Source organism: Panthera pardus, unplaced genomic scaffold (genome assembly GCF_024362965.1).
Source record: "Panthera pardus isolate Hobbes unplaced genomic scaffold, ASM2436296v1 HiC_scaffold_27, whole genome shotgun sequence".
NCBI lineage: Eukaryota > Metazoa > Chordata > Mammalia > Carnivora > Felidae > Panthera > Panthera pardus.
Genome location: NW_026526843.1, coordinates 68,664,674 through 68,691,014, shown reverse-complemented (window position 1 = coordinate 68,691,014; position 26,341 = coordinate 68,664,674). Strand labels below are relative to the sequence as shown.

General features: G+C 46.8%; 1 protein-coding gene across 7 annotated transcripts in view; it reads left to right on the top strand.

The window, feature by feature from the left end:
- Positions 1-26,075, top strand: part of DLG3 (discs large MAGUK scaffold protein 3) — a 58,091-nt gene extending 32,016 nt beyond the window's left edge. For 4 of the 7 annotated variants that reach the window (XM_019428641.2, XM_019428650.2, XM_019428647.2 and 1 more), the window contains 10 exons: positions 13,569-13,745; positions 13,982-14,057; positions 14,880-14,979; positions 18,565-18,606; positions 19,951-20,001; positions 20,620-20,721; positions 21,327-21,499; positions 21,922-22,031; positions 22,648-22,739; positions 23,838-26,075. In XM_019428641.2, coding sequence (XP_019284186.1) covers positions 13,569-13,745; positions 13,982-14,057; positions 14,880-14,979; positions 18,565-18,606; positions 19,951-20,001; positions 20,620-20,721; positions 21,327-21,499; positions 21,922-22,031; positions 22,648-22,739; positions 23,838-23,944 — 1,030 coding nt within the window. In that variant the 3' untranslated portion in view covers positions 23,945-26,075. Of the gene's footprint in view, positions 1-13,568; positions 13,746-13,981; positions 14,058-14,879; positions 14,980-16,804; positions 16,851-18,564; positions 18,607-19,950; positions 20,002-20,619; positions 20,722-21,326; positions 21,500-21,921; positions 22,032-22,647; positions 22,740-23,837 lie in introns of all 7 variants that reach the window. The other 3 variants (XM_019428644.2, XM_019428646.2, XM_019428642.2) reach the window with 3 other exon arrangements.
- Positions 26,076-26,341: the final 266 nt, after the last annotated feature.

Sequence of the window (26,341 nt, the reverse complement as noted above, 5' to 3'; positions counted from 1 at the left end):
AGAGGTGGTGGGATTCCTCCCCTGAGCCAGAGATAGTCGTGTGTGTGTGTGTGTGTGTGTGTGTGTGTGTGTGTGTGTGTGTGTTTAATGCTTAGGTGTGGACTTGTATTAAACTCTTGGGTTGAACTTTTCTGGTGGCCTCTGATACATGCTGGGGGAGGTTAGGAAGGAAGGCTACATTTGCTGATTGCCTGGCAGTGGGACAACTGGTTTGTCTTTGGGGTTTGACTCGATGCTAGCCAGTGGATATAAATGCTAATTGCAGTTCTTGTCATGGTGCTTGATGTTCTTTTCCCTCAGTTGGTAGTCCCTGACACTACTGCAAAGAGCCGAGCCAAGGGAGCCCAGCTTTGAGTCTGAAGCCCACTAGAACCCTTCATGGTTCTTTTTAAAAAATGAACCCTCAACTTCACTGGTTGTTGAGAGCAGCTTTCTTCACATTTGCCGTGCTCACCTCCTGCTGTGAAGGGAGGAGAGCTGGAGGAAGGCTGGGCCAGTCACTGATGATCTTTTCAGTCTTCTGTTTTTTGTCACTAAGCCCCTGCTCTGGGTCTGCAGCCTAGATGCTGTGGCACTGACGGGGGAATCAGAAATGTGGTATTGCCCCCAGCAAGAGGGTAATACTTATGTGACTTGGTCAGGATTGTTCCGTTCCCGTGCTGCCAGCCCCCGCAGATGTGGCACTCCAGGGTGCGTGGGAAGCTGCTCTTTAGGCAAGACAGTTTCTTCAGAGAGCTTTATTTTTAGATTTCCTCTCTCCACCTATCCTGTACTAGAGCTCTCCCTGCCTGGGTAGGGGGATTGGGGCATTAGCTCCTGACCTGGAACACCTAAAAGACTTAGAACAGCCTTCTCTGACCTGGGGAAGAGATACATCATGTCTAACTCTGGGGAGGAGGGTGGAGACTGCACTCTGTTTCTAGCAAATCAGTTTATACAGTTTATATCATCTGCCCCTAACCTTATCTAGATAACATCAGTGTCCTCTGAGGAGAGTAAGTACTGTTTAGAACAATGAACATTTGTGATCACTAGAATTAATCAAGGGAAATGATATTTTATGGCTAAAGCAGTGAGCAGAGGTCTTTCACTAAGCTAACCTCTCTACCAGAGCCTGGCTTGTTCTGTGCTGTTTCATGCCTGTTTGGCCTTCCATGCTGTACTTCGTCCCTATTGTTCAGTATGTATTCAAGTTTCTTCCATTCTTAAAAAGAAAAGAAAAACATTCCCTTGATACTAGTAGTCCCTTAAACTGTTATCTCTATTCTGTTTACCACATTTGCTGAATTATGTGCCAAGAAACACTAGTTCCACAAGATGTTAAGTATTGTGTGCAAAATCAGTGGTTCAGTAAGTTGGGCCAATGCCATGTGAAAAGAGGAAAACAGAGTCTTTTACTGTGATTCATCTCCAGGAGGGTCTGCACTAGGCAGTGTTTCGCCAAAGGATAGGAGCATGGGAGCCTTATTTGGAGAAGTCCATCTTAAATCCATGTTGGGAAATGTTGGAGTCCTCTGTACCTACTCCTGCTATGTCTTCAAATCACCTCTCTTTCGGTAGGAAAGGAAGTGTGCATCTGCTTTTCAGCATGGTGGTGTGGTTCCAAGCAAGTCCAGAAGGCTCCGGAGGAGCAGAAGCTCAGCTCCATCAGGGATCCACGGTGACCTCTTAGTCATCACATTCAATGACTGATTCACTGATTCTCTGCCATTGGTGTGACCTCTTCACCACATTTGTTCCCACAAATTACCTACTTGCTTCTTTAAAGGCTCTCTTTCTGTCTTGCTAACCATTCCTCAGTACCTTTCATTAGCTCTGCCCCCTAAATGGCAATGTCATTTATTTTCACAGCTTCAGATCCTGTTGTTGTATAAATGACATCCCTGATCTTTTTAGTGAACTCCAGACCTGCATATCAACTACTTGCTGGGCATGTGCATGAAGCTGCGCTCCCACAGTGTCTCAAACAAGCAGTGTGTTCAAAATTGAACCCCCCTCCACACCTACTGCTCCTCAATTTCCTTATCTAAGTTAATTGCATCACCCTGTCATGTGGAAAAGGGATTAGATTTGTTCTGTCACCCAAGGCAGATCTCAGCTCAACAGAAGGAAGAAAGAGCTAATGATTAAAACTGTCTGAAAATGGAATGGACTGCTTCCGGGGATAGTAAATTTGATCTTTTGTTACTGGAGGTGTTACAGAAAAGGCTGGGGCACCCATTTGACTGGTTGTTGCAGAGGGGGTCAAAGCTAAAAGCAACGATCTGGACATAAGCTACTCAGAAGCTTTCACTAGTTCCCTAGTGTCTTTAGGATGAAGGCAAACTAACATTTAGGGAACATCTGTGCATTTGGGCCTTTGTTATTCTCTTTAAATTGGGATTAAATCCTTTAAATAATGCTACAAAGTACACATTATTCTCATTTTACAGGTGTGAAAACTGAGACTCCAGTTATATAGCCAAGAAGTTCCAAAACTGGAATTTGAACCTGGTTGTTCTGACCACAGAGTGTGGCTTTTTTCAGCATTTCCCAAACTTGGTGATAGGAATCTGCTGGCATGCTAATAAAAATACAGATACCTAGTCCCCCTCTTTTATAGACTTGGATTCACTGGATTTGGGAAATGTATGGGTTTTGGGGGTTTTTTTAGTACTTGAAAGTTATATACATGTATTTTTAAATATAGGTTATTGTCAAATTGGCTAACATACAGTATATACAGTGCACTCTGGGGGGCTTTGGGGGTAGATTCCCGTGGTTCATTGCTGACGTACTACAGTGCTCACTCACCTGGTCATATGCTGTCTCTCCCTAGTAAAATAAACATTTAAAAAAACATTTTTAAATGTTTTTAAATGTTTATTTATTTTACGAGAGAGAGAGAGCGAGAGAGAGTGCACATGAGCAGGTGAGGGGCAGAGAGGGAGAATCCCAGGCAAGCTCTGTGCTATCAGCACAGAGCCTGATGTGGGGCTCCATCTCACGAACTGTGAGATCATGACCTGAGCCAACGTCAGGTGCTTAGCCAACTGAGCCACCCTGGCACCCCAAATGTATGTTTTTAACAAGCAATGTGAACACTCAGGAATAACTGCTTGTTTGTCACAATAGGTATTTGTGTCTGTTTCGCTTGAACAGCTGAACATTACACTTACTTTATTTTTTTCAATGTTTATTTATTTTTGAGAGAGAAAGAGAGACAGAGCACAGCAGGGAAGGAGCAGAGAGGGAGGGAGACACAGAATTCAAAGCCAGCTCCAGTCTCTGAGCTGTCAACACAGAGCCTGATGTGGGGTTTGAACTCACAAACTGCGAGATCATGACCTGAGCAGAAGTTTGATGCTTAACCAACTAAGCCACCCAGGCGCTCCACATTACGCTTACTTTAGCTCCTACTATGTGGAAAGCAGGAAATCGCAGGGCTAAGAATTTGGGCATGGTTGGGGGGTAGATTCAAGGAAGCGGCACACGCAGTTCCTGCCCTCCAGTAGCTTGCCATCTACGCAGTAGACACTGAGCAGCAGGTGGTTGAAGTGAAGGAACCCTTTTCCATTGGGGTTTCACCTCTAATTCTTTTAGCTGTTGTTTTCCCTATGACATGTTTCTCCTCCTTTCCCTTCTCCTGAGTCTCTGTTCTCTGGTTTGCATGGGTTGCAAAGCTATTTTGAAGCAAATAGCACCTTCTTACAGCAACATGGAGGCTATAGCAGGTAAAGCCCTCACGAGCTGCAGCTGTACTAATGAGAGGGGAGATGGGATTTGTGGAGCCTGGAGAGAGAAAGAAGGAAAGATGACCATGTTTGGAAAATGCAACTTGTTTTTAAAATCACTAGTGACTTAATGGAAAGACCTTCCCACCCTTCACCATACTAGAATCACTTCTTAAATGGTACAGGTAGGATGAGCAGAGCCTGTCTTTCTGCCTACTCTAGGGTCTTTGCTCTGTTATTGAACTTGCCTTCCACACTGGAAAAGTCCACAGAAATAGGCCGCTCTTGAGCCTCTTGCTCAGGGTCAGGATGGTTGGGTGTTTAACTCAGGTCATTCTGATGTGAAGGTAGTACAAAAAGACACCGGGTAGGTGAGAGTTCCAGGAACCTCCAAGTTCTAAACTTGGATTTTCTTTTGTCTGTTTCTTGAGTGAATGAACAAAAGACCCTGTCGTCCAAAGGTTCCCAAGAGGCTTGAGAGTACATCTGTAGAAATGGCTTTTGCAAGTCTGTTCTGGCCAGGTGGGATGCATTCTTCACAGCCACAGGGTGGCATCAGGCAGGCATTTTAGGAGTCCTGGCCTCCTGGCTGGCCATCTACCATCCCAGTCTTCTCCCCACTCTGGGAAGGAAATCCTTTTGGGACATCTGCAGTCTCAATTCAAGAAACATTGTCACAAATATTGGCTTGGTCATCAAAGGAGGCTGGAGAATGCTCCTTGTCATCAAGCAGACGTGAATTGTGAAAGTGTTCTGTGATGATAGCCCAGGGTGATGCTGGGGAGAGCCTGACTTTGACATATTCATTAATGAGTTTCAGTAGTGGATTAAAGTGCCAGTGAGGCGATTTGGGCAGGCTTCACTATCTAACAGAATTTGAGGGTGACATTAATATACATCTTAAAATGCAACAGCAATTTATGTAGTGTTCCGGGCTACCAGAGGATGGGGAAGACTTTCTGATACCAGCGATTCTTGAACTGCCTATTGCTAGAGCATGTTCCCCAGTCACCATTCCTTGACCTGTGCTAATAATCCCCCCAGGTGACCCAAAAGGTGTTGTGAACCCCAAATGTTCACATATCGTGGGCTGATGGGTCCTTGAATGCCCCTCTAATTTCATAATTGACCTCTAAGTCCTGAGACTTTGAGGTAGACTGAGGAGAACATTGCCCCTTTCCTTGTTCTCCATGTTCCTGTCTGCAAGGAGTGTCAGGAAGACCCAACTTGCTGTCAGCTACATTTGTTCCTCTTGTGATGACCCATCTTGTATCTACTTGACTACTCGAGTTTGGGCTTTTAGGTTGGTCTTCAGAAGCTGCTAGACATTTTAACTCTCACATTAAAGTCAAGGGCTCATAAGTGACAGTTGCTTTGCGGCTCTCTGTGCATGCTTCATAAGGACGGGGCAAGGGAGGGGCTGCTCAGTTTTCAAATAATAGGTGCCTTTTATCTGGTACTTTCTGTGGCTCAGGCTGCTATAACAAAATACCATAGACGAGAAGCTTAAACAACAGACATTTATTTCTCACATTTCTGGATACTGGGAAGTCCAGGGTCTAAGTGCTAGCAGATTCAAGTTCTGGTGAGTGCCCCCTCCCTCTTCTGGCTTATAGGTGTCTACCTTCTTGCTATGTGTGCAAGTAGAGGGGGGTGGGGCACCTGTGTGGCTCAGTGAGTTAATAAGCTTCTGACTTCGGCTCAGGTCATGATCTCACAGTTCATAAGTTCGAGCTCCACTCTGCTGTCATCACAGAACCCGCTTCAGATCCTCTGTTTTCTTCTCTCTCTGCCCCTCCCCTGCTCATACTCTGTCTCTCTCAAAAATAATAAACATTTAAAAAAGAAGAAAAGAGAGACAGAGAGATGTCTCTCCTTGTCTCTTCCTCTTCTCATAAGGGAACTATCTCCCTCACGACCTCATCCAAACCTAATTACCTCCCTAAGGCTCCACCTCCAAATATACCATCCATTACCTTAAAGGTTAGGGCTTCAACATATGAATTTTGGTGGAACACAGACATTCAGCCCATAACACAGATGAAAGGAGGGAAGCAATGTCTTAGACCCCATCTGGTATAGGAGGGAAATACAGTGAGAGAATCCTCTGAGGGATAGTAACTAACTGGAGAGTAACTGGAAGTGTGTTTTGTGCCCTCCTGCCCTAGCCTGATCTCCTGCACTGTTCATGAGCCTCAGACATGGCCTTCGTCCTCAGAGGGCTTCCCCTTTGGTGATACACTATGAAATAATTTAAAACTGCAGGACTTAAGTAAATAGAAATAAACAGAAAACATTAAGAAAAGTCATTGCAAAATATGTAGGATGAATTTGGAAGAAAGACATTTGGAGTGGGCAGGGTCACAGAGAGAAGAGTGGGGCTTGGTTTGGGTCTCAGGGGAACTAATGAGGGCGAGAGGGGACAGGCTGAGTCTCCCAGGCCACCATAGATGGCTGGAGCCACAGGCAGAGAGGTGGGCACACTTACTAGGCCAGTGCAACAGAACGAGCCATTTTTCTTGGAGGCTGAAGGGCTCAAGTGCTCTCGTTTACTTTGCTTCGAGAAACCCGCCTAACCAGTTTCCTTGGTAGTTGCTATTTTCTTTGCGTTCCTGTTCACCAAGACACCGATGTGACTGTGCCAGGTGCTTCTGATTTCTTGGGCTTTTTTAGACCCAAACCTCACAATTTAGGATCTGAACTGCCAGAGACTTTGGCCTAGTAATCTGTTTACTTTGAGCTGATTATATTCCTGCTTTCCCCTCCAGCAGTGAGGTCTCAGCTGAAAGGAAGATTAGGCAAAGTCCCCCAGAGCACGTGCATCATGTGGGCAGGTGCACGCAGCTCGTAGGGGATACTATTTGAAAGGTCACCACTTACACAACATATCTTTGAAGACCTTTGGCAGTGCTTTCTGTCGGAAGATAGGCAGAGGCATTTAAAGCTGACGTGCTGAATCTTAGCTTGGGAACTCCAACCCGCAGACCCTGGGAAGTGAGCATCTGCTTTTCATGCTGGTGTGACTTGGCTCTGGAAGGTTGCTGCATTACCCACTTTCACTTTGATTTTACATGCCACGTTTTCTCTGGGGCACAGTCTTTACCCTGCTCTTAAGATACATCAGTGTTTAAAAAATAAAAAGAGAAAATAAACGTTAAAAAAGGGTGGGGGGCTCCTAGGTGGCTCAGTCGGTTAAGCATCTGACTTTGGCTCAGGTCATGATCTCACTGCTCAAAGGGTCATGAGTTCGAGCCCCACATTGGGCTCTGTGCTGACAGCTCAGAGCCTGGAGCCTGCTTATGATTCCATGTCTCCCTGTCTCTCAAAAATAAATAAACATTAAAATTTTTTTTTAAGTTTAAAGACAACATGGGGTGCCTATGTGGCTCAGTCAGTTAAGTGTCCGACTTTGGCTCAGGTCATGATCTCACAGTTCATGGGTTCAAGCCCCACATCGGGCTCTGTGCTGGCAGCTCAGAGACCGGAGCCTGCTTCGGATTCTGTGTCTCCCTCTCTCTCTGCACCTCCCCTGGTCACGATCTGTCTCTCTCTGTGTGTCAAAAATAAACGTTAAAAAAAAAAAAAAGACGTTAATGTTTTCCTGGCCTGGCCACAATGTGAGAAGTTGCAGGAAAACCCAGGATCTGTGGCTTTCCCTTGCTTCACAGAACTGTGCAGCCATAACCAAGGAGGAACATATTCAGGGTTGAAGGATAATCTTTTACGTAGACCACTTACTGTGATCTTAGGCTTTAGATGGTAATTTTTCCATAAGCTTTGTTCTCTCCTGACATAGGGTTTCCCTCTGAGATGACCAGTCCTCCACTTAGAGGCTTTCATGGAATTCTTTTTATCTAGACCCAGAAAAAATAAGGGGTTTCTGAGGCTGCTCATCTCCCAACACACCATCTTGTCAATAAGCTCACATACACGGGGTGAAACAAAGGTGCCAGAGTGGTCAAATATGGTTTTAGGTGTCTGGAGACAAATAGGTATTGCTTTTTTTTTTCCTGCTCACTCTTTTTGAGTCAGAGGTTGAAAAGTTTCATTGGTATGTCATCTGGGCCTTGCATGTGTAGAATTTTAGTTTTGGGACAGTGGTTCAGTCTGATTTAAAAGGGGTGGTATGTTATATGCCTTGACTTTCTCTAGTTCTTGCCCTAAGGATAAAAAGGGGTGGGTAGGAAGATATAACAGTGTTGGCAAAAAAGGTGCTCCTTCATCCTCTTACCAGATCCAACCTGAGGCATTTGTAACAAGGAGCCAGTCCCTGTCACTTTCTTAGGTTTCCAGGCTGTTCCTAAGAGAGATTGTCACAGCTAGATGGCCACAGTTTAGCATGCTTCTGAAAGATCTCAGGTAAGTAGCCGACACTTTTTCAAAGTTTATTAAGGTCTAATTTATATACTTTTTTCAATTACATGAAATATGTATCATTTGAAAGGTGGTTCGACTTTACTATTCAGGGTTGTTCTCTTTTAGTTTCCTTCCTTCCTTCCTTCCTTCTCTATACCCAACGTGGGGCTTGAACTCATGACCCTGAGATGAAGAGTCATATGCTCTACCGACTGAGCCAACCAGGTGCCCTTGTTCGCTTTTAATTTTACTTTCCACGTGAAAGTTTAGCCTGGTAATGATCAAAAGTCTGAGGCCATGGAGTCAGTCTCACAAGACCTACTAAGTGGATGCCAGACTCCTTAGCTGGACTGCAGACTGAGTGCCTTGCACTGCAGTCAAATATGGGTGTTGCTGACCCTGCCACACAGCCTTGGTTGCTTGCCTCCAAGTCCTTGCTCACACTGTTCTTTCTAGCCAGATGGGCGTCTCCCTTCTCTCCCTCGAAATCCTGAACCTTCATTGAGGCCCAGTTCAAAAGTCAACCCTTCCTCATAACTTCCCCAAGGTAGGTGTGACCTACACTCTCCCTGAATGCTTTTTTAGGCCTTGGCTTATCCTGCCTCTCGTTACAGCATACTTGGCCAGCACACTCTGTAAGGCCAGGACTTATTTTCTTCTGTGTCTTCCATCCAGAAAGGTATTTTTTAGACATAGCCAAGTGGGGAGTTAGCTTTTGTTTGTTTGTAATGTGACTGTGACTTAGACCTCATGACATTTTTCTGAGATTTAAGAGCCCTGATGTGAAGTTGCCCACCACACAATTCTAGATGAGGCCCTGTGTGACTCTGGGCCTGGTTTGTGTCATCTCTGAGGAAGTTTTCTAGCTCTTAGTCAAATACAGTCTCAGCAGGAAAACAGACAAAGTGGATTTAGAGAACATCTCCATTATGGATTCAGAAAACAAATCACCACACGACAGTGGAAGGACTGGTGAGGGAATTGGGCATCTTCAGCCTGGTAGAGAATACCTCAGAAAGACTTGGGCGCATTAAATGCTAGAATTGGAAAGCAACTTAGAGACCTCTGAGGCTCCGATGTCCTGCAAAGCTCTTTCTCCATTTGTAGTTCTGATTGATAGAAAAGGAAATTCTTGTTAATTCATTTCACATTCTCAACTGAGAATGACATTATAGCTCAGAATTTCAAATTTGATTTCTTTTCTCGTATTTCAAATTCAAATGTGCTGCTGTGTGTTTAACAAAAGCATAGTTTACACTTGATCTCAGCCAAAAGGCCGAGAAGCGATAAGAAGATCATAGTTTAAAAACATTGCTTATTCTGTTGTTCAGTGTTCCTCATCCACAAATTCATCAAACAAAATCCAGATAAACTTGGGTACCACTTTTTTTCTTTTTTAAGTTAGGCATCATGCCCATTGTGGAGCCCAATGAGGTTGAGACCTGGGCAGAGATCAAGAGTTGGATGCTTAACCTACTGAGCCACCCAGGTACCCTTTGGTACCACTTTTTACTGGAAAATTGCCTTTTTTTGCCTTGTTGGCTAGGGAACTTAGAGCCAAACATGTTCCTTATCAGAAGTAAGTGACTCAAGCCAGGTGCTTGGTAAATCGATTTCCCCACTTGCTTTCTTTTTTTTTTTTTTCCCTTAAGCATCCAGAGGAGGGTCTGATCATATTAGATGCTCAAAAATGCTTGTTTAATTAATAGATGTCCTTAAGAATACAATATTGTATCATCTTTAAAAATACTAGTTTTGGGGCGCCTGGGTGGCTCAGTCGGTTAAGCCTCCAAGTTGGGCTCAGGTCATGATCTTGTGTGTTTGTGAGTTCGAGCCCCACGTCAGGCTCTATACTGACAGCTTGGAGCCTGGAGCCTGTTTCTGATTCTGTGTCTCCCAATCTCTCTGCTCCTCCCCTGTTCACGCTCTCTCTCTCTCTCTCAATCTCTCTGTCTCTCTCAAAAATAAAAATAGAAAAAAAATTAAAAATTTTTTTAAATATTAATTTTGATGAATCGTCAATGAGATGGGAAATATTAATGATACAATTTCAAGTGACAACTAAAGTTGCCGAATTATATGTACACAGCATGTTTCCATCTCTGTGAAATCTGTTTTTTGTTTACTTATTACACAGTATTATACAGTATCACAATGGTATGAAGAGTGGTTCTGAGTTATATTAAATGTGATTTTTTTTCCTTTTTTAGATTTTATGTTTTACAAAAATTCTATAAGTTTATATTAAGTAAATAGTTCATGAAATGAATGCATATTAATAGTTTGAAATCTCAAATGTTTACAATAACATATTAAAAAAATAATCCTTTTCCTGTTCTCTCCTTTTCTGGCTCTCCAAAGTAAAGAAATAGTAAATCTAAGTAGCCCTCTATGTGTTACACAATGGAGCTAAAAGACAGTAGGGTCATAGAAAAATAATCAGATAAAGTATTTCCACCAGGAAGGAAACCATAGAAAAAGCTTATAGGAAAGGAGGGGGTAGTTCTCTGTGGACACTATTTGCACAATAGTGTAAAATTAAATATTATTTACCTCAAAAATGTGATATCAATAAATTAGGAGGGGTGGAAGGATGAGTGAGAGTTATTGAAAACCAATAGGCAATGCCTGAAATGTAAAAAAAAAAAAAAAAGTAATCAATAAACAGCAAGAAGAAGCAATTATTTAGAAATGTGTTATAAAAGAAAGGTTGAAATATTTGAAAGCAGTTTCTTTTTTTTAATTTTTTTTTTAACGTTTATTTATTTTTGAGACAGAGAGAAACAGAGCATGAACAGGGGAGGGGCAGAGAGAGAGGGAGACACAGAATCTGAAACAGGCTCCAGGCTCTGAGCTGTCAGCACAGAGCCCGACACGGGGCTCGAAACTCATGGACCGTGAGATCATGACTTGAGCCGAAGTCGGATGCTTAACCGACCAAGCCACCTAGGCGCCCCGAAAGCAGTTTCTTTTTATAGTGACTTACGTTTTTGAAAGTTAAAGTTGTAAAAGGAACATGTGCCCTTGGTTAAAAACCAAAGCAGACAGTGCCATTCCTGGCGTGCAGTGGCCACTGCTGGCATTCTTGTTGACTTGGATTCCACGCTTAGTTTGTTGTTCCTTAGCTTGTGTTATATGTATTTTAATATTGTAAGGTATCGCAAATTCATCTTGGAAGTACACTGGCCTATTGGTTTTATTTCAATCTCAGATGTTTAAAAAATTACCAGTAATTGGGTTCCTGACATTCAGAAAACATGTTTCTTATATCAGCTTTATCATATGTACTCCACTTCTTAACTGCCGTTGGCACAGGTCAGGCGTGGTTCTGTGGGGTGCGCAGATATATATTGGATTGTCCCTGGATTGTAACCAGTAAGCTCTCCCTTCCAACATTCTACAACCTCATCCTAATCTCTCCAAATTCATTTTTTTAATGTTTATTTTTTTTCATTTTTGAGAAAGAACACAAGTGGGGGAGGGGCAGAGAGAGGGGGACAGAGGATCTGAAGTAGGCTCTGTGCTGTCAGCGCAGAGCCCTATGTGGGGCTTGAACTCATGCACCTTGAGATCATGACCTGAGCCGAAGTTGGACGCTTAACCGACTGAGCCACCCAGGTGCCCCTCTCCTAATTCATTTTAACATCTTTCCTTCTTCCCCCACCAAAACTAATTTGTGCTTAATCCAAGTTCTGTTCTTTTCCTCACTACATTTGTTTTCACCTGTGAAGCCCAGAATGACATCTAGTGTTTCTCATTGCCACTTAGAATAAGGTCTTCCCCATGCACGTGTCTGTAGGAACATCTGACAGAATGCCTTCCTTGCTTTAGGAAACTCAGTTTCGAATGCAGTGCAAATGTGTTCAGATTTGATCCTGTCCCACAGAGCAGGGAAAGAACCTCTTGGGCAGAGTGCCTCCTTAATCGGCTGGCCTCAGCCCCTCTCCATATTGCTTCACATGCATAAATTGAGGGAGGTAAAGGGCTCTGTGTCAGAGTTTGAGTATTTTCATTTTCAGATAATCTGATACTGATGTCTTAAGAATCCTGTTTCACGGAGTTTAAAAAGTAGATGGGTATTTCACTCTGCACAGTTTTACTACATTCTGTATTTCATTTGGGCCTGCAATGTGGGGAAACAGCGTGTTTTACTTTGCAGCTTCCAGGTGAGCCACAGACCACCAACACCACAGGTAGAAGTCTAAATCTTGGAACTAATTCTGGGAAATCCCCTGGGCTGTGTGTACAAGTAAGGTGTTAAAGAGAATATAAAAAAGAGAGCCTAGATTGCAAGTAGAAAAATACAAACTTCTCACTGAAATCACCCATCCATAGTGACTGTACAAGGAGAGATCCAGTGGATGAGAAAAGTAGACACTTTTTTTTTTTTTTAAAAGTAGACACTTTCAAACACAGGTGAGTTTATTGAGCAGGGAGCTCAGGTGTGAAGTGTCACCTTCACCAGAGCCAAAGTCAGCAGTAGATCCTGAAGGATTTGAGCTTGTAGTTTTGGTTTAAATTTGCCTTCAAAATCCACCCCACTCTGCGATTATCCAATTACATGTGAGGGTGGATTAATGTGCCTAAAGCTCTTTTGATGTGTCACTTCCCTACTCCGAAACCTTCAGGGGCCACTGGATTGGGTAATATTCAAGGCCTTCCAAAATTGGCCCCAGACATTTGTTTCCAACCTCATTTCCTAGGACTTCCAGCTGCAGCCATGCTGGGCTCCTCCTTTTCCTCAAGCCTGTATGGTATAGTTCCCTCCCCACCTTTTCCCACCTTTCCTGTTATCACTTTACTGTGTATGTCCTGCCAGAGGACCTGGCCTCCATCCTAGGTTAGTTAGGTGTGAGATGTAGGTCACATTATTCTTCCTCCCTGAGCCTCCACCCCCCCTCCCCCCATGTAAGAGCAAAAGACTGAACTAGGAGGCTTCTTGGTGGGGTCCTTTTGAACTTTACCATTCTGTGGGTGAGCATCAGCCTTAGATTTTTTCCTTAGTGGCCCCAGGACACAGGGCCCTTTTCTCTTCTGTATCCCTGCAACATTTACCATTTGTTGTTGTTTGAGATGGTTGTTAACATGTTTACGTCCTGCTTTCAACTACTTTTTGAAGAGATGTTTGTAAACTGAGAGAGCCCTTTGGTAGGCTAACTTGTTTCCCTAGGATGTGGGTGAGGGAGAGGACCACTGAGTGTGTTCTACTTTGGACTTCCACCTTGTATCTGGAAGCTTCGAGGAGATGGGACTCATGAAAGATTTTCTTATTCCCCTTCTTGGGAGAGTGGGATGTCTCTTTGAGAAGAGGCACATATCTATAACATCAAGATGGAAAAGAGGATGCAGACTACTGGAGAATTCCCTCTGGTCTTCTTTGAGGCTGCTGTGTCTGCGCTCACTCTTTGGGGTGTTCTTCCTCCACAATCCTTTCAAGACTGCCAGGTTCCTGGCATTTTGGGGTAGGATGGTAACTTCATCTTTTGCTGTGCGTTTCAGGGCCCTATTTGATTACGATCGAACTCGGGACAGCTGCCTGCCAAGCCAGGGGCTCAGCTTCTCCTATGGTGACATTCTGCATGTCATCAATGCCTCTGATGATGAGTGGTGGCAGGCGAGACTGGTAACCCCACATGGAGAAAGTGAGCAAATCGGTGTGATCCCCAGTAAGAAGAGGTGAGTTGTCATGATCATGAAGCCTTCCCTGCCCTCTTCTTGGTATTGATTTCTTTTTTTTTTTTTCCCTATTCTACTGTAAGTAAGTTGCTTGAGAGCAATGGATGTGCTCTATTATTCCTTTTTGGTAGAGAGTTTGTGCTCAGGACGTGGTTGTGACTCGGTGAGCCAAAAAGTGGCTTCTGAGACCATGCACTGGCAGTAAGTAACAGGACTTCTTTCTGACTCCAAAACAGGGTGGAAAAGAAAGAAAGAGCTCGATTGAAAACTGTGAAGTTCCATGCCAGGACAGGGATGATTGAGTCTAACAGGGTAAGTGGGGATCCCCAAGGAAGTGCAGCCAACATGTGAAGAGGAGTAAGAAGCTTGGAGTCTGTCCGGTGGATAAGAGAACTGGGGAGCACAACAGAATATCTCTCTTTCAGCGGGCTGGCTCTGTCCTATCAGAATACTGACTGCTTTTCAGAAAGCAGAGCGAGGGCACTCAAACTCTGTGTCCAGTGTATACTCCCTCCCCCTGGGTTACTGGCTCTTGAAGATGTGTTAGAGTTGGACTGTCTGGAAGGCTGACTTGTTTGGAACACACAAAACCACCTGTGGGTATCTCCCCGGCTGCAGACCCTGTCGGAGCTGTGGGGACCCCTAACAGAAGCTGGCCTTGTTGTCCAGCGAGGAAGGCCAGCCTCAGAGCTCCAACCAACCCCTCAGACCAATGAGGCATGAGGGCTCAGTCATTCACCCCTTTTCTTCTGTGAGATTCACAGGCCAAAGAACTTCTGGAGCAGTAAGAGGGAAAAGAGACACGGAGTAGATGCCTCTGTGTGAATGTATCAGTGGCTCCTTAGGGCATGTGTCCAGGAGGCTACCATGATGTTTGTCCTTTAGAAAGTGCCAGTGAGTGCTGTGAGTCTGGATTAGGTAGAAACCTCTAACATCCCTACAACATTTTCCTGTAAACATAATTTTCCTCTTACATCAACTTTTCATTTAATCTCATAGACTCCATTTGTGAGAGATGGTCTTTTATTTAGCTCACCATTGTCTCCATTTTAGTTTTTCTTGCATGCTTTAAAATCCATTGTTCTGTTTTTTTTTTCTTCTGTCCTTCCCCTCCATCTTCATGTTCTTTCACAGTCGATCAAAACGAAACGTAAAAAGAGTTTCCGCCTCTCTCGAAAGTTTCCATTTTACAAGAGCAAAGAAAACATGGCCCAGGAGAGCAGCATACAGGAACGTAAGTAGCAGCAGGGTACAGAGAGCAGACTGCCCACAGCCCCGCCCTCTCTTCCTCATTTGCACCTCCCCCTATGAGAAGACAGCGAGAGAGAGTGTGTGTGTGTGTGCGCGTGTGCATGCATGTGCGGGCATACTCGCTCATTTGCAGAGTCAACGTAGAAATTGGTGTGCAGAGCGAGACACTGGGTCTCTCATCCAGCTGCTCACTCTGAAAGAATGTTGGAGGCTCTAAGGAAGAAATGGTTCCAAGCCTGCCCTAGCAGGAAGTCCCTGGCACTGGTGTTGGGGGTGCCAGGCTGAGCTCTGCCACGGTGGTGATGAGCAATATTCAGCTATAGTGTCAGGTTTGGAAGAATGTTTTTTAAGAGAACCAGGTCTAGGGACACAGTGTTGCTCTCCTGGCTTCTTCCTCTTGTGTTTTCTTTCCCTGAACTTCACTCCTCTATGTTAAGAGAAGAGCTCTCTCTTCCCTAGACACCTGGAGTGGGACCTGCTTCCTGAATTACATGCATGTGCATATGCACCCAGGGTGTCCACACGGCTCCAACAGACTCAGTGCCATCCCAGAGTGATTACAGAGCCAGCCTTCAAAATAAAATCCTTCCTGCTTACAGGAATTGACATGGAAGGGGGATTACTTGACATTGTCTAAGTAAAGATTTATTGCAAAACAATAAACAGTAGAAAAGGCCATAACTGAGCTATATAAACTTTTAAGAACCAATTTAATCCTGAGAAGTACTCATGTTCTGCCATATGCCTTGGAAACTAACTGTTCTGACCCTAACCTTAAACACCAGGTCACGCTGGTGAAATATTTCTCATATGGCTCATGGTGAATTGTAAACGTCTCCCCTGCTGCCTCACAAGGAGGGGCTCTGGGGTCCTGGGCTGTGGGAACTGGCAGGAGATGGACTAGTTCCAGTTGGGAAGGTCCTTTGTGTAGGCCAGCCTGATTCACAGTCATGGTCTACGTAGGTCATTGCCATCTGGACTGGTAGCTACTAGATCCAAGGGTGCCCTCATCCAAATGGAGGTTAAGTCTCATAATCCTGGCCAGTTCAGTAAGAAGCACTAGGTGCAGTTAGTTCTGCTTGTGAGCAGTAGGAGGCGGTCTGAAGTGAGATCAGTTCACTTCAGTTCACTGGATCAGCCTCAAAACCTCCATGCCAGACCCAGCCTGGTGAGGGTTTGCTGTTGGGTGGCCCAGCTAAGGGTTGGGGTGAGAGTTGAAACTGCCTAGTGCTTATTGTCTGGAAGCTGGGCTCATCCCCTGTGGTCTCTGCAACTCGGGTCAGTGTTGAAGGCCATACCTCACACTGCATGAAGCTTTCCTTGAAGGGTTTGGACAGAGTGAGTCAGTATTGGGCAAAAAGCTCCTTGGGATGACGATAATTCTGCTTGCTCTTTTGTGCACCCTTGGAGGGAAATGGTGATTTCAGGGGCAGAGCAGAGACCTGGGTTCTGTAGCTATAAATTTAGTCAAACCAGGTACTCTAAGCCTTGGAAAGTCACCAGGCCAGTCCTGTTGGGCTGTAGACTATAGATCACTTCAGAAAGGCCCTCCGGCAGCAAGTTGGACAGCATAAAATACATGTATCTTATCTGACGTTGGGGCATTCTTTCTGTAGCAAAGTTCTTAACCTCACTATAATTATAGGTCTTCATAGTATTTCATACTTCTGTCGCTAATGCTCACCTGACTCTGTATTCTTCCTTCCCCTTGTCTTTTTTCTCTATTTTCTCTTTTGTCCCCATTTCTTTCCCTCCCTCCCCCACCCCCTCCTTCCCTCCCTCTTTGTCCTTGCTGTCTGTGAAATCAGGACTTCCCTGGGTTAAGTGACGATTATTATGGAGCAAAGAACCTGAGTAAGTCAAACTTACACACCACTAACTATTTCTGGCATGAGTGGAGGTGCTGGGGATGGGGGTATAGGGAACATGGGTGAGGGCAAAGGGTTAGGGGAGGACAGTGTTGAGAGAACTCATACCACAGCAGGAAGAGGAACAAGTGGCTCTGAGTGTCACACTTTTGCTCTGGATCCCTGGTACCCTAATAAAAGCCTGTCACTCATGTCTGTGTTTTCCTTTTGTACCTTGAAGGAATGGGGAGCCATCTTGGCTCCCCGCCTTAGAAACAAGGTGGGCAAGAAGTACTTCTTCAGGGGTGGCCACTCAGCTCATCTAGCCTATTGTTGAGGTGAGGGGTGCCTGCTGGTTGGATTCTTCTAGTGACACAACATTAAAGAATTGGGCTTAGGAATGAGGTGTTTCAGTCTCTCTGAGGGCAAGAGTACTATGGAGCCCTTTACCCAACATGCATCTGGGACATCCCAGCAGGTTCCAGGGGTCTCAGCAAACAGCTGTGGGCTGGCTTTCCATGGAGCATCTCTAAGGGGCTGAGCCGGGGGGCAGGTCTCAGTAGCATTTATGGACCATATGTATCTAATGCCTTAGCTTGGGAAAACTCTGACCTCTCCCGTCTGGAAGATAATTCTGGAGTTGAAAATGAAGGAACCTAGATGGCAGGACCTTAGCGTCCCCTCTGTGCACAGAGGGGTGCATACACACGGCTCTGCCGGGCAAGTTCTGTCCAGGTATACTCTCCTTCAATAAGTAATAAAGTCACAAAGGCAAAGGAGCTTCCTCAGGGGATTGCTCAGGAACTAGCCTTGGGGGCCACCACAGCCAGTCCTTCCTATGGGGGCCACAGCATATCACAGTCTGGAACAGTGTCATCTTGGCTGAAACGAGCAGTGTCTCTGTCCATAGTTTGTTGTATCTGTGTCCCATCTTCATTTGCCTGTTGTCTTGGGAGCAGTGGGCTCTGTTTGGGCCACACTGTGCCTTGTGCCTCCTTTGAGCATGGCTGCTCTGTCCACACTCAGATGTGGGCAAGTCCTGGTGGTCCGAGGCAGGAGGGTTGCCGTGGCCTCCATATGTTCTTTGTTGTCTCTGTGTTTTGACATGTCTGTCTTCTTGTGGCTGGAGGAGCATCATCCCTCACCATTGAGGCCAAGCTAGGAGGAGGAAACTAGATAGTGGTGGCAGGAGGGCTCTTGGTGCCACCGAATGGTCAGAGCATTGTTCCCTGGTGACAGCTCAACTTAGCCAGTGCTTAGCCTCTTATTTCTGGAGCACTGCACAGTTCTGTACACTTCAGGGGCTCTGTCTGGGCAGGAAATTCAAGAGCAACCTGGTCCCTGGACTTCTCTTTGCTGCTGTCCCTGCCTTGCCTTTCCTATTGTTAGCTTTGGGAGATGTGTTTTGAGATAGGATTTGGAAACCACCCAAGTCAGTTCTTTTGATTCAGACGAAGAAGATGCTGCCAAAGAACGGAAGGCTTGTAGTGTCCAGGGAGGGACTTGGCAGACCGAGAGGGCTCTGGGGACAAGTGCAAGATGGTCAGGGGCTCTGGATTGGAGCTGTGCCTCCCAGTTGGTAGCCCGGATGTGGCAGGCCTCTCGTGGCCTGACTTGGTTGGCAGCTCAGAGTCTTGCTCCTGGAGCATTTGAGTTTTGTGCCACGTGTGACCTCTCAGTGGTGTGTTCTGAATCGGAGTCTCTTTCTTGTTGGCTTGCAGAGGGAGTGACATCCAACACCAGTGACAGCGAAAGCAGTTCCAGTAAGTGTGTGTCGCTCTCCCTCATGTCGTGTAGCTCCACCACATGTCCTGGCCATCATCCTCATTCCGGCATTGCATGGCTGCCGTTTCCGTTCAGAGGCTACTGCTTCTTTTAGCCATGTACACTTTGAGATCCTGGAAATGCTGTGGCCATTTTGTCCTTATGGGGTGGGGTTCGGGCCATGAATTAAAGGAGAGTATAAGCCCCACACTTCTGGCCAGGACCTGGCTGAAAGCTGTCCCTGGGGCCCTGAGAAGGGTGAGCTGCCAGTAAGTCAATCCCTGCCATGGGCCTCACAGGCTATAAATGCTGCCAGTTTTACACATTGGTTTGGAGACCAAAAGGCAAATGGCTCCCATGGGATACTGTCCCGAATTGCCTTTCCAGGTCTCTAGGATCTCCTGGGTTAAGGCTTGGTGTTCTTGTCTTTTTTTTCCTGACTTAAATGATCCAGGAACTGCCTAGTTTTCCTTCAGAGATCCTATGACCAAGCCAGAGAAGCCACAGTTGAAACCCTATGACCTTTGGGAGCACTGGCCTCTTGGGAGCTGTGGCGAGAGGGCCTTCTACAGTCTGCCCACGAGTCTTAGGCTCAGAGGAAGCCTGTGAGCAAGCATCCCAGGGCCTGATGCAGATGTTGCTGCCTTCCCCAGCACTGCCACCAGCTACCTGGGGACCTCTGGGCACCCAGCACCAAGTGGCTTGGTGACTGTTTTAGGAAAAGCTTGTCACTGCTGGATATACAGAGCTCTACCATGAGGAGAGAACAGGGCTCAGCATTGTTCTAAAGGGCGCTGGGGACCTTAGCCCAGCCTTGAGCCACTTGTCTGGGTGTTTGTCCTAGTGCAGGGGGGAGGGAGAGGTAAACCGTTAAAAGGGCAAAGTTAGGCTGCAGCTTTGGGGGCCTGTGTGAGTGCCCTGATTCCCCTGCCTGCAGATTATGGGATATGGGTAGTGTTTCTCGACCTGTTGAAGCTTCCTCATAATCCTTACCAGAGCAAGAGGGTAACTGAGCACTGAGGATAACTGTGACCTCTAAGGACAGTTCCTGAGAAATTGGGGTGGGTTTGGGTGGAGGCTTCCTGGCTGGCGGGTCGTGTCCCTTTGGTCAGCTATATTTTGCTGAACAAGAGGACTCCTGATTCCCGTCCCAGGGGTGGCGAAGGGCTTCCCGTCCTTTCTTGTTGGTGGGAAGCAGACAGGCCCACAGGGCAGGTGTTAGCAATTACTTCCTGACCAGGCTGTTTTCTGGCAGAGGTGGGGGTGGGGTGAATGTTGTAGGGGGACCAGGACACAGGGAGGCAGATTATAAAGTGCTAACATGTCTCCCTGTTTTGTTGCAGAAGGACAAGAGGACGCAATTTTGTCATATGAGCCAGTGACGCGGCAAGAAAGTAAGCCCCCTTCTGAGAGTCTTGCTTTCAAGCTTGTGTCATGGTCATGGGCCAGCACAGCGGTTGGCCGTGTGGGCAGAGGGGAGAGCGCAGGTGGAGTATGAAGGCATGGCTCATTGCACATCCAGCCCCTGGGCACCTCCTTCTCTTCGACAACTTTCTATCATTCATAGAGAAGGGGGAAAGGGAACCCAGTGTGCACCCCTTGCCATACCTTTGTTGCTGCCCCGGGTGCCTTCCAGAAGATAGGGCAGGTTTGCAAAGATGGCAAAAGTCAATTTTGGTGGGTGTGACTGTTGCCAAAAGAAAGGTTCTGGTCCCTCCCTCCAGTGGCTCCTCTGAGAAAACCTTGCCTAGCTGCAGGTGCCCATGCAGAGATTTCTCCTGAATCTGCTGGGAGGGGAGATGTTTCTGACTTCAGACTTGCCTTGGCCTTAGATATTTTCAAATTAAAGGCTCTTTGATGTCTTTGTAGTTAAAAGCTAGAAAATGGGCTGCATACACTCTGCTCTGTCTGACTGGCGGCTCCAGAGCCTAGGTGTTCTAGGCAGACTTGGAGGTAGAATAGGCTGTCTGGTGGGAGGCCTCACTCACTGCCTCCATGCTCTGTCTCTCCAGTTCACTATGCAAGGCCTGTGATCATCCTGGGCCCAATGAAGGACAGAGTGAACGATGACCTGATCTCGGAGTTCCCACATAAATTTGGATCCTGTGTGCCACGTAAGAGCCCAGGAGGGTTTTGGGAGTGAGGCATCAGTGCCCAGGGAACTATTGCTCTGATGTTTTATGGAAAGGGTCTGGGGCCAGGTTCTAGGGTTCTCTGGGTACATGGTATATCTAACACTCTGGAAGAGATTAGGTAGCAATAGATCCCCACAAAGCTCATGGGGTTGGGAGGCCTAAGACATCAGGCTGGCCTGCTTCCTTCCTTGGAGAGAAGTTTGAACGGCAATGGTCAGGAAGGATTGGACTGATGGCGGGGGGCGGGCAGCCCGAGTGGTGTTGACATGGCCTGGTGGGCAGCTTGTTGGGTTTGCTGGCTCCCATACCACATTAGGCATCCTCTGCCAGGTTTTGGCCCAGGAAACCCCACCTTTCTGGTCCAGTTTAAGCTAAAGCAAATAGCTCCCTGTGTGTGAGACCTGGTAATTATAACAGAAGTAGACAAGACAAACTTCTTTTCAGCTGCTTCCCCCCTCACCCCACCACTCATCTGGAAAATACTTGAGTGGCCTCGGGACCCAGGTAGAGAGGAACAGGTCATCTCTTTGGGCCTGGGGTAGGTCATTGTCCTCGACCACACAGCATTTCTTCTCTTCCTTCAGATACTACTCGGCCTCGGCGTGATAATGAGGTGGATGGACAAGACTACCACTTTGTGGTCTCCCGAGAACAAATGGAGAAGGATATTCAGGACAACAAGTTCATCGAAGCGGGCCAATTCAATGATAATCTCTATGGGACCAGCATCCAGTCGGTGCGGGCAGTTGCAGAGAGGGTAAGAGGAGAGGAGATGGCCCTGCTAAATGTAACCCTCAAAGGAAAAACAGAAAAGTTCCTGCTGACTCTCCGTTAGGATCCTCCTCCTCCTCCTGGCACAGGGCCAACCAAAGGCGTGTCGGCTCTGTGTGTTCCCAGCTGCTGGAAGGAGGTGGCTGTCTGTCTCCTCCATGCAGCTCACCCCAGCGTGTCCCCCACATGAATAGGGACTCTTCTGCAGATGTGGCCTTTTCTGGGGGTAGGAGAAAAAGGTGGAACCTGGGTGCCTCAGGGGTAGAATCTTCTAGGCCTCTCTGGGTGGCCCCAGGTTCCTCCTCCCGCCCCCCCCCCCCGGCAGATGTTTGGGTTGCCACCCGGTAAGTGCTTGGGACTGGGTAGACAGGGACTGGGTGGGCTGAGAACAAGTCTTTGCCTTTTCAGGGCAAGCACTGCATCTTAGATGTTTCCGGCAATGCAATCAAGAGGCTGCAGCAAGCACAACTTTATCCCATTGCCATTTTCATCAAGCCCAAGTCCATCGAAGCACTTATGTAAGTATTTGCTGAGACTCAGACACTTCCAGCTAGGAGAGGGCCCTGGAAAGGAACAAGAAAATAAACTGTTTTGTTGGGCAGGGGTGAGCCCCAGTGGAAGGTCAAAGGAAAGTCTGTACCCCATCCCTGGTCACTGAAGGCTCCTTCTGATTTGAGTGCCCATGCATGTTATTCCCGGTTGTGCATTTACTTACTTACTTACTTACTTACTTACTATTTATTTATTTATTTAATTTAAAGTTTACTTATTGATTTTGAGAGGAGAGAGAACACAGCCAAGGGAACGGCAGAGAGAGAGAGATGGAAAGAGAGAATCCCAGGCAGGCTCCGCACCATCAGTGCAGAGCCCAACATGGGGCTCAATCCCACGAACTGTGAGCTCGTGACCTGAGCTGAAATCCAGAGCCAGACTCTTAACCAAGTCAGCAACCCAGGCGCTCCATCCTGGTTGTGCTCTTAAACCTGGAAGGTTTGTGGAAGATGTTTAGCTATGAGCCACTGCTGCTCTCAGAGAGCAGCTGAGTAGCTTTTCAAGGAGCCTGGAGCAACTCTTTATGTCAATCAAAACGTAGAATCCGGTTTGCTAACCATTTTTCTTCCGTGTCTGTGGCAGGGAAATGAACCGACGGCAGACATACGAACAAGCCAATAAGATCTATGACAAAGCCATGAAACTGGAGCAGGAGTTTGGAGAATACTTCACAGGTAAGAGTTCCTGCTGCCCGGCTTGGGTAACATGGGACAAGCCAGACGCCTATTCTGGAAGTGTCTCCAAGAGGCTTAGATACCCGACACAGACTTTCTGGATGCGTTCGAGGTCACACCTTTTGAAAATACTCAAGTGCCTCCCATCCAGCTGGAGGATAATCATTTTGCAGTATCAACCACCACCACCCAGCTGCTTTAGATCATTTTGTTCATCCTATCTTCGTGTCCTTGCCACATCTAAGGCTCCCTATGTCACTTTGCTCCCCTCCCAACTTGTCCCCTCCCCGATCCAATACTCAGTTTTGCACGTTGTAGGTGCTGAATATATGTTTGTCGATGCTGTTGGTTCCTCTGTGTGGTATTCAAGTTGTCTGGCAGCATGTGTCTGTGTGTGTGCGTGTGTGTGTACCTGCTCACCTATCCCGGAAGGTCAGTTCCTAAAAGGTTGTGATGCTTTCTGTGTCCCATGTTGCTTACCTTTAAAGGACAGTGCCCTATATGTGCAGGTTGGTGCTAAGTAAACCCCTGCTGGTGGTGCCACCAGGTTAAGTAGGGAAAGGATGCATGGCCATACTCTCAGACCTGGGCTTTTGGAGCTCCCTTTACCATTATGTCCCTGTCCTTCCTCATGTGCTGGGCTGGCCTCTGACATGGAGCAGATATGACAGCCCCAGGAGCACTGCCTCTTGCTGAAAACTGTTTCTTTCAGTTTTTTCTTTGGATAACTGAGATTTTCCCAGTCTTCTGCTAAGGCTGTTGAGAATGACCTGCTGCTGGCCTGACGGCAGCCTAGAGCAACATGAGCCACGAGGTCTGGCATCTAATGGATGCTCAGTAAACCTTTTTTAAGCAATACGTGTTCCTCTTCGTTGCTGCTTAGTCTCACTGTCTCAGCAAGTTGACATTAAGCCCTGGGCTTGGAGCACCTGCCAGTTTCCCTCGCTGCCCTGGGCTCACAGGCTGGTGAGACTGGCACCCACATCCACGTGGGCGTCTCTGCTGGACTGAGCTGTAGGGTGACGGGGTCAGGCTAGATTGCCGGGTTGGGGGGTGTTGTGGAGCACATTAATAATTTTGTTTTCCTCTTCACTGTAGCCATTGTACAGGGTGACTCACTGGAAGAGATTTATAACAAAATCAAACAGATCATTGAGGACCAGTCTGGGCACTACATTTGGGTCCCATCCCCTGAAAAACTCTGAAGAATCCCCACCAAGCACTCTCTTGTGAACAGAAGACATCAAGTCCCTCTTCCCTCCTCCCTCTTCAGTCCTGTCCCCACCAGGAGAACAAATGACTACTGTTCTTGTCCCCTTTTTTAGATATGTCCCAAAAATTGAGTTTTCTAGTCCTGTTCTGTTTTTTTAAATTTTCGTTTGATTTTAGTTTACTTTTTGGGATGATGCCATCTCACTTCATCATGTGACTGTGCCCATTCCTGCATGGACCTTTCCCAAGCGCTAGCACAGGTGCAAATCCATCAGAGTCATTGTTTTCATAAGAACCAAGCAGAAGCGAAGAGAAGAGAAGAGGACCTGCCAGAAAGATAGGCTTTGGACAGCTGCACGGCTTGTGAGGCAAGCTCAGTGCGCCGCGTGCCGAGATGCCCCGGGCATTTCTGCCTGTCGTGCTGCTGTCATGCGGCGCTGAACGGTGTAACGTATGGTGACAGAAAGTATCTTATTTATATATAGATATATATATGTAATTTATATAAAATATATAGAAATTATTATATATATATATTATACACTCTCATATAATATATATATATTCACTCACATTTGGACTAGAAAATCTATGGAGACTTCATCAATGGTACTGTGTTATTAGAGAAATGCTTTAATTTTCATAATCCAATCAGATGGCATCTTATATCCCAACTGGTTGGGGAGGGATCGAAAGCGGTAGTAAGTGCTGTACCAAGGGCACTCGCATATGGTCATTCTCTTGAAAGCGGAGGTTTGCTCTAGGACTGGTCGTGAGCGGGGCTTGTGCCTGGGGGGCGAGAGGGTTGGAGACTTGACCCAAAGGCGCTGCTGCCCTCGAGGTGCAGTCAGTCCTGTGTGTGGACAGAGAGAGAATGGCTAACGATGCTCCATATTAAATTGCCTATTGTTTTCTGCCACCTGATGTGTCTGCATGAGAGGTTTCCTTTTTGTTCATTTTTAAGCTGCTGTTAAACCAAAACCATGTTGTGCTACCGTGTCAGCCTTTTCATTATTCCAAATTTTACTTTTACTATTTAAGTGAATGCGTAGAATCCAATTTGACCGTGTTTTAAAGGCTCATGATGTGGAGGAGCCGGGCCTTGTGATAGAGTAGGTGATCCGGGCTCTGCCGTCCAGTCAGCAGAGGGGAAGTGGGGGCTGCTGAGAAGCGGGAGCTGGGGCTCTGTGTTGCGATGTGTCCCTTTCTTTACTCATGCACCTGGGACGCACTGGACTCCACTAAGACCCCTTCGTGCCCCCCCCCAACAGGGACGGGGTGTCACTTGCCTTCCAGTTCTGTGCTGGGACGATGGGACAGCACTGGGCTTGGCCAGCCACGTAACAAGGAGTTTGATTTGGGTTTTGTTCACAACTGCTTCATATGCCCTACCCTTGCGCCCTCACCAACAGCTGGTAGCTTACTGTTTCCTCAAGAAAGTAGACTTTAAGGCTGTCAGTTTGACCTGTAGAGCTGAGAGTCACTCACTGGCGAGACGTGAAACCTTGTTGGTTTTCCCCAGAGTCAGAAGGCAGTGACTGTGGTCAAAGGAGTTTTTCCCTGACCACGAGAGCAGGTGGCAGGTGCGGCTCGGGCCCCGCCCCTCCGTGCCCTTTGGAAGCCACCAAGCCTCTCTCGCCCCCACAATGGAGGCATCATGCAGGGGAGGAAGGGGTGGACATGCTTAGCCCCAGGGGTGAGTCTGTTGTTTTCTACCCGCTGGGTTGTGACCAGTGCAGATGATGCCACGTTGAAGACGCTTTGAGCACCACCAGCCAAACATAGGAAATCTGTTAACAGTCCTCCTACCAGCATAGTGAGGCCAGCTGTAAAGTGTGGGGTCCAGACCGAGGGTAAAGAAAGGGCAGCAGCTTTACCTGGGCAGTTCACTGGATTGAAGGCAAAGAGGGATAAGGCGATGGCCGATGGTGACTCTGGTGAGGAGGGGGGTGAGCAGGGAGTGTTGATTTCTCCAGTGTTAACTGATGTACTCTGAGTGGTGCTCAACCCTCTGCCCCTCCCAGGGAAGAAAATCAAGATTCAAAGTAAGCATGACACTAGTTGATTTACCAGTGTTCCTTCCAAGGAGACATATATTTTTTAATAAATGATAGTTGCAATGAACTGTGGCTTGGAGACCTTCTTGAAGGAGTGGAGAAGGGAGGGTGGGGGCACAGGGAGGGTGGGAGAAAGGCTCAAACCTCTGGGGTCCTCAGTGACCGTCTACTGATTGAGTCAGGTTTTCCTCTGAATGGTTCGAGACCCTGGCGGTTGCACCAGTTCCTTTGTGAAGGCTGTACGCTTGGTCTTCTGCCATAGCCCCCAAATGCCTCAGCACCAGCCAGTGGGGGGCGTGTCCATATTCTTGGTGGCAAGATGCTGACATTTCC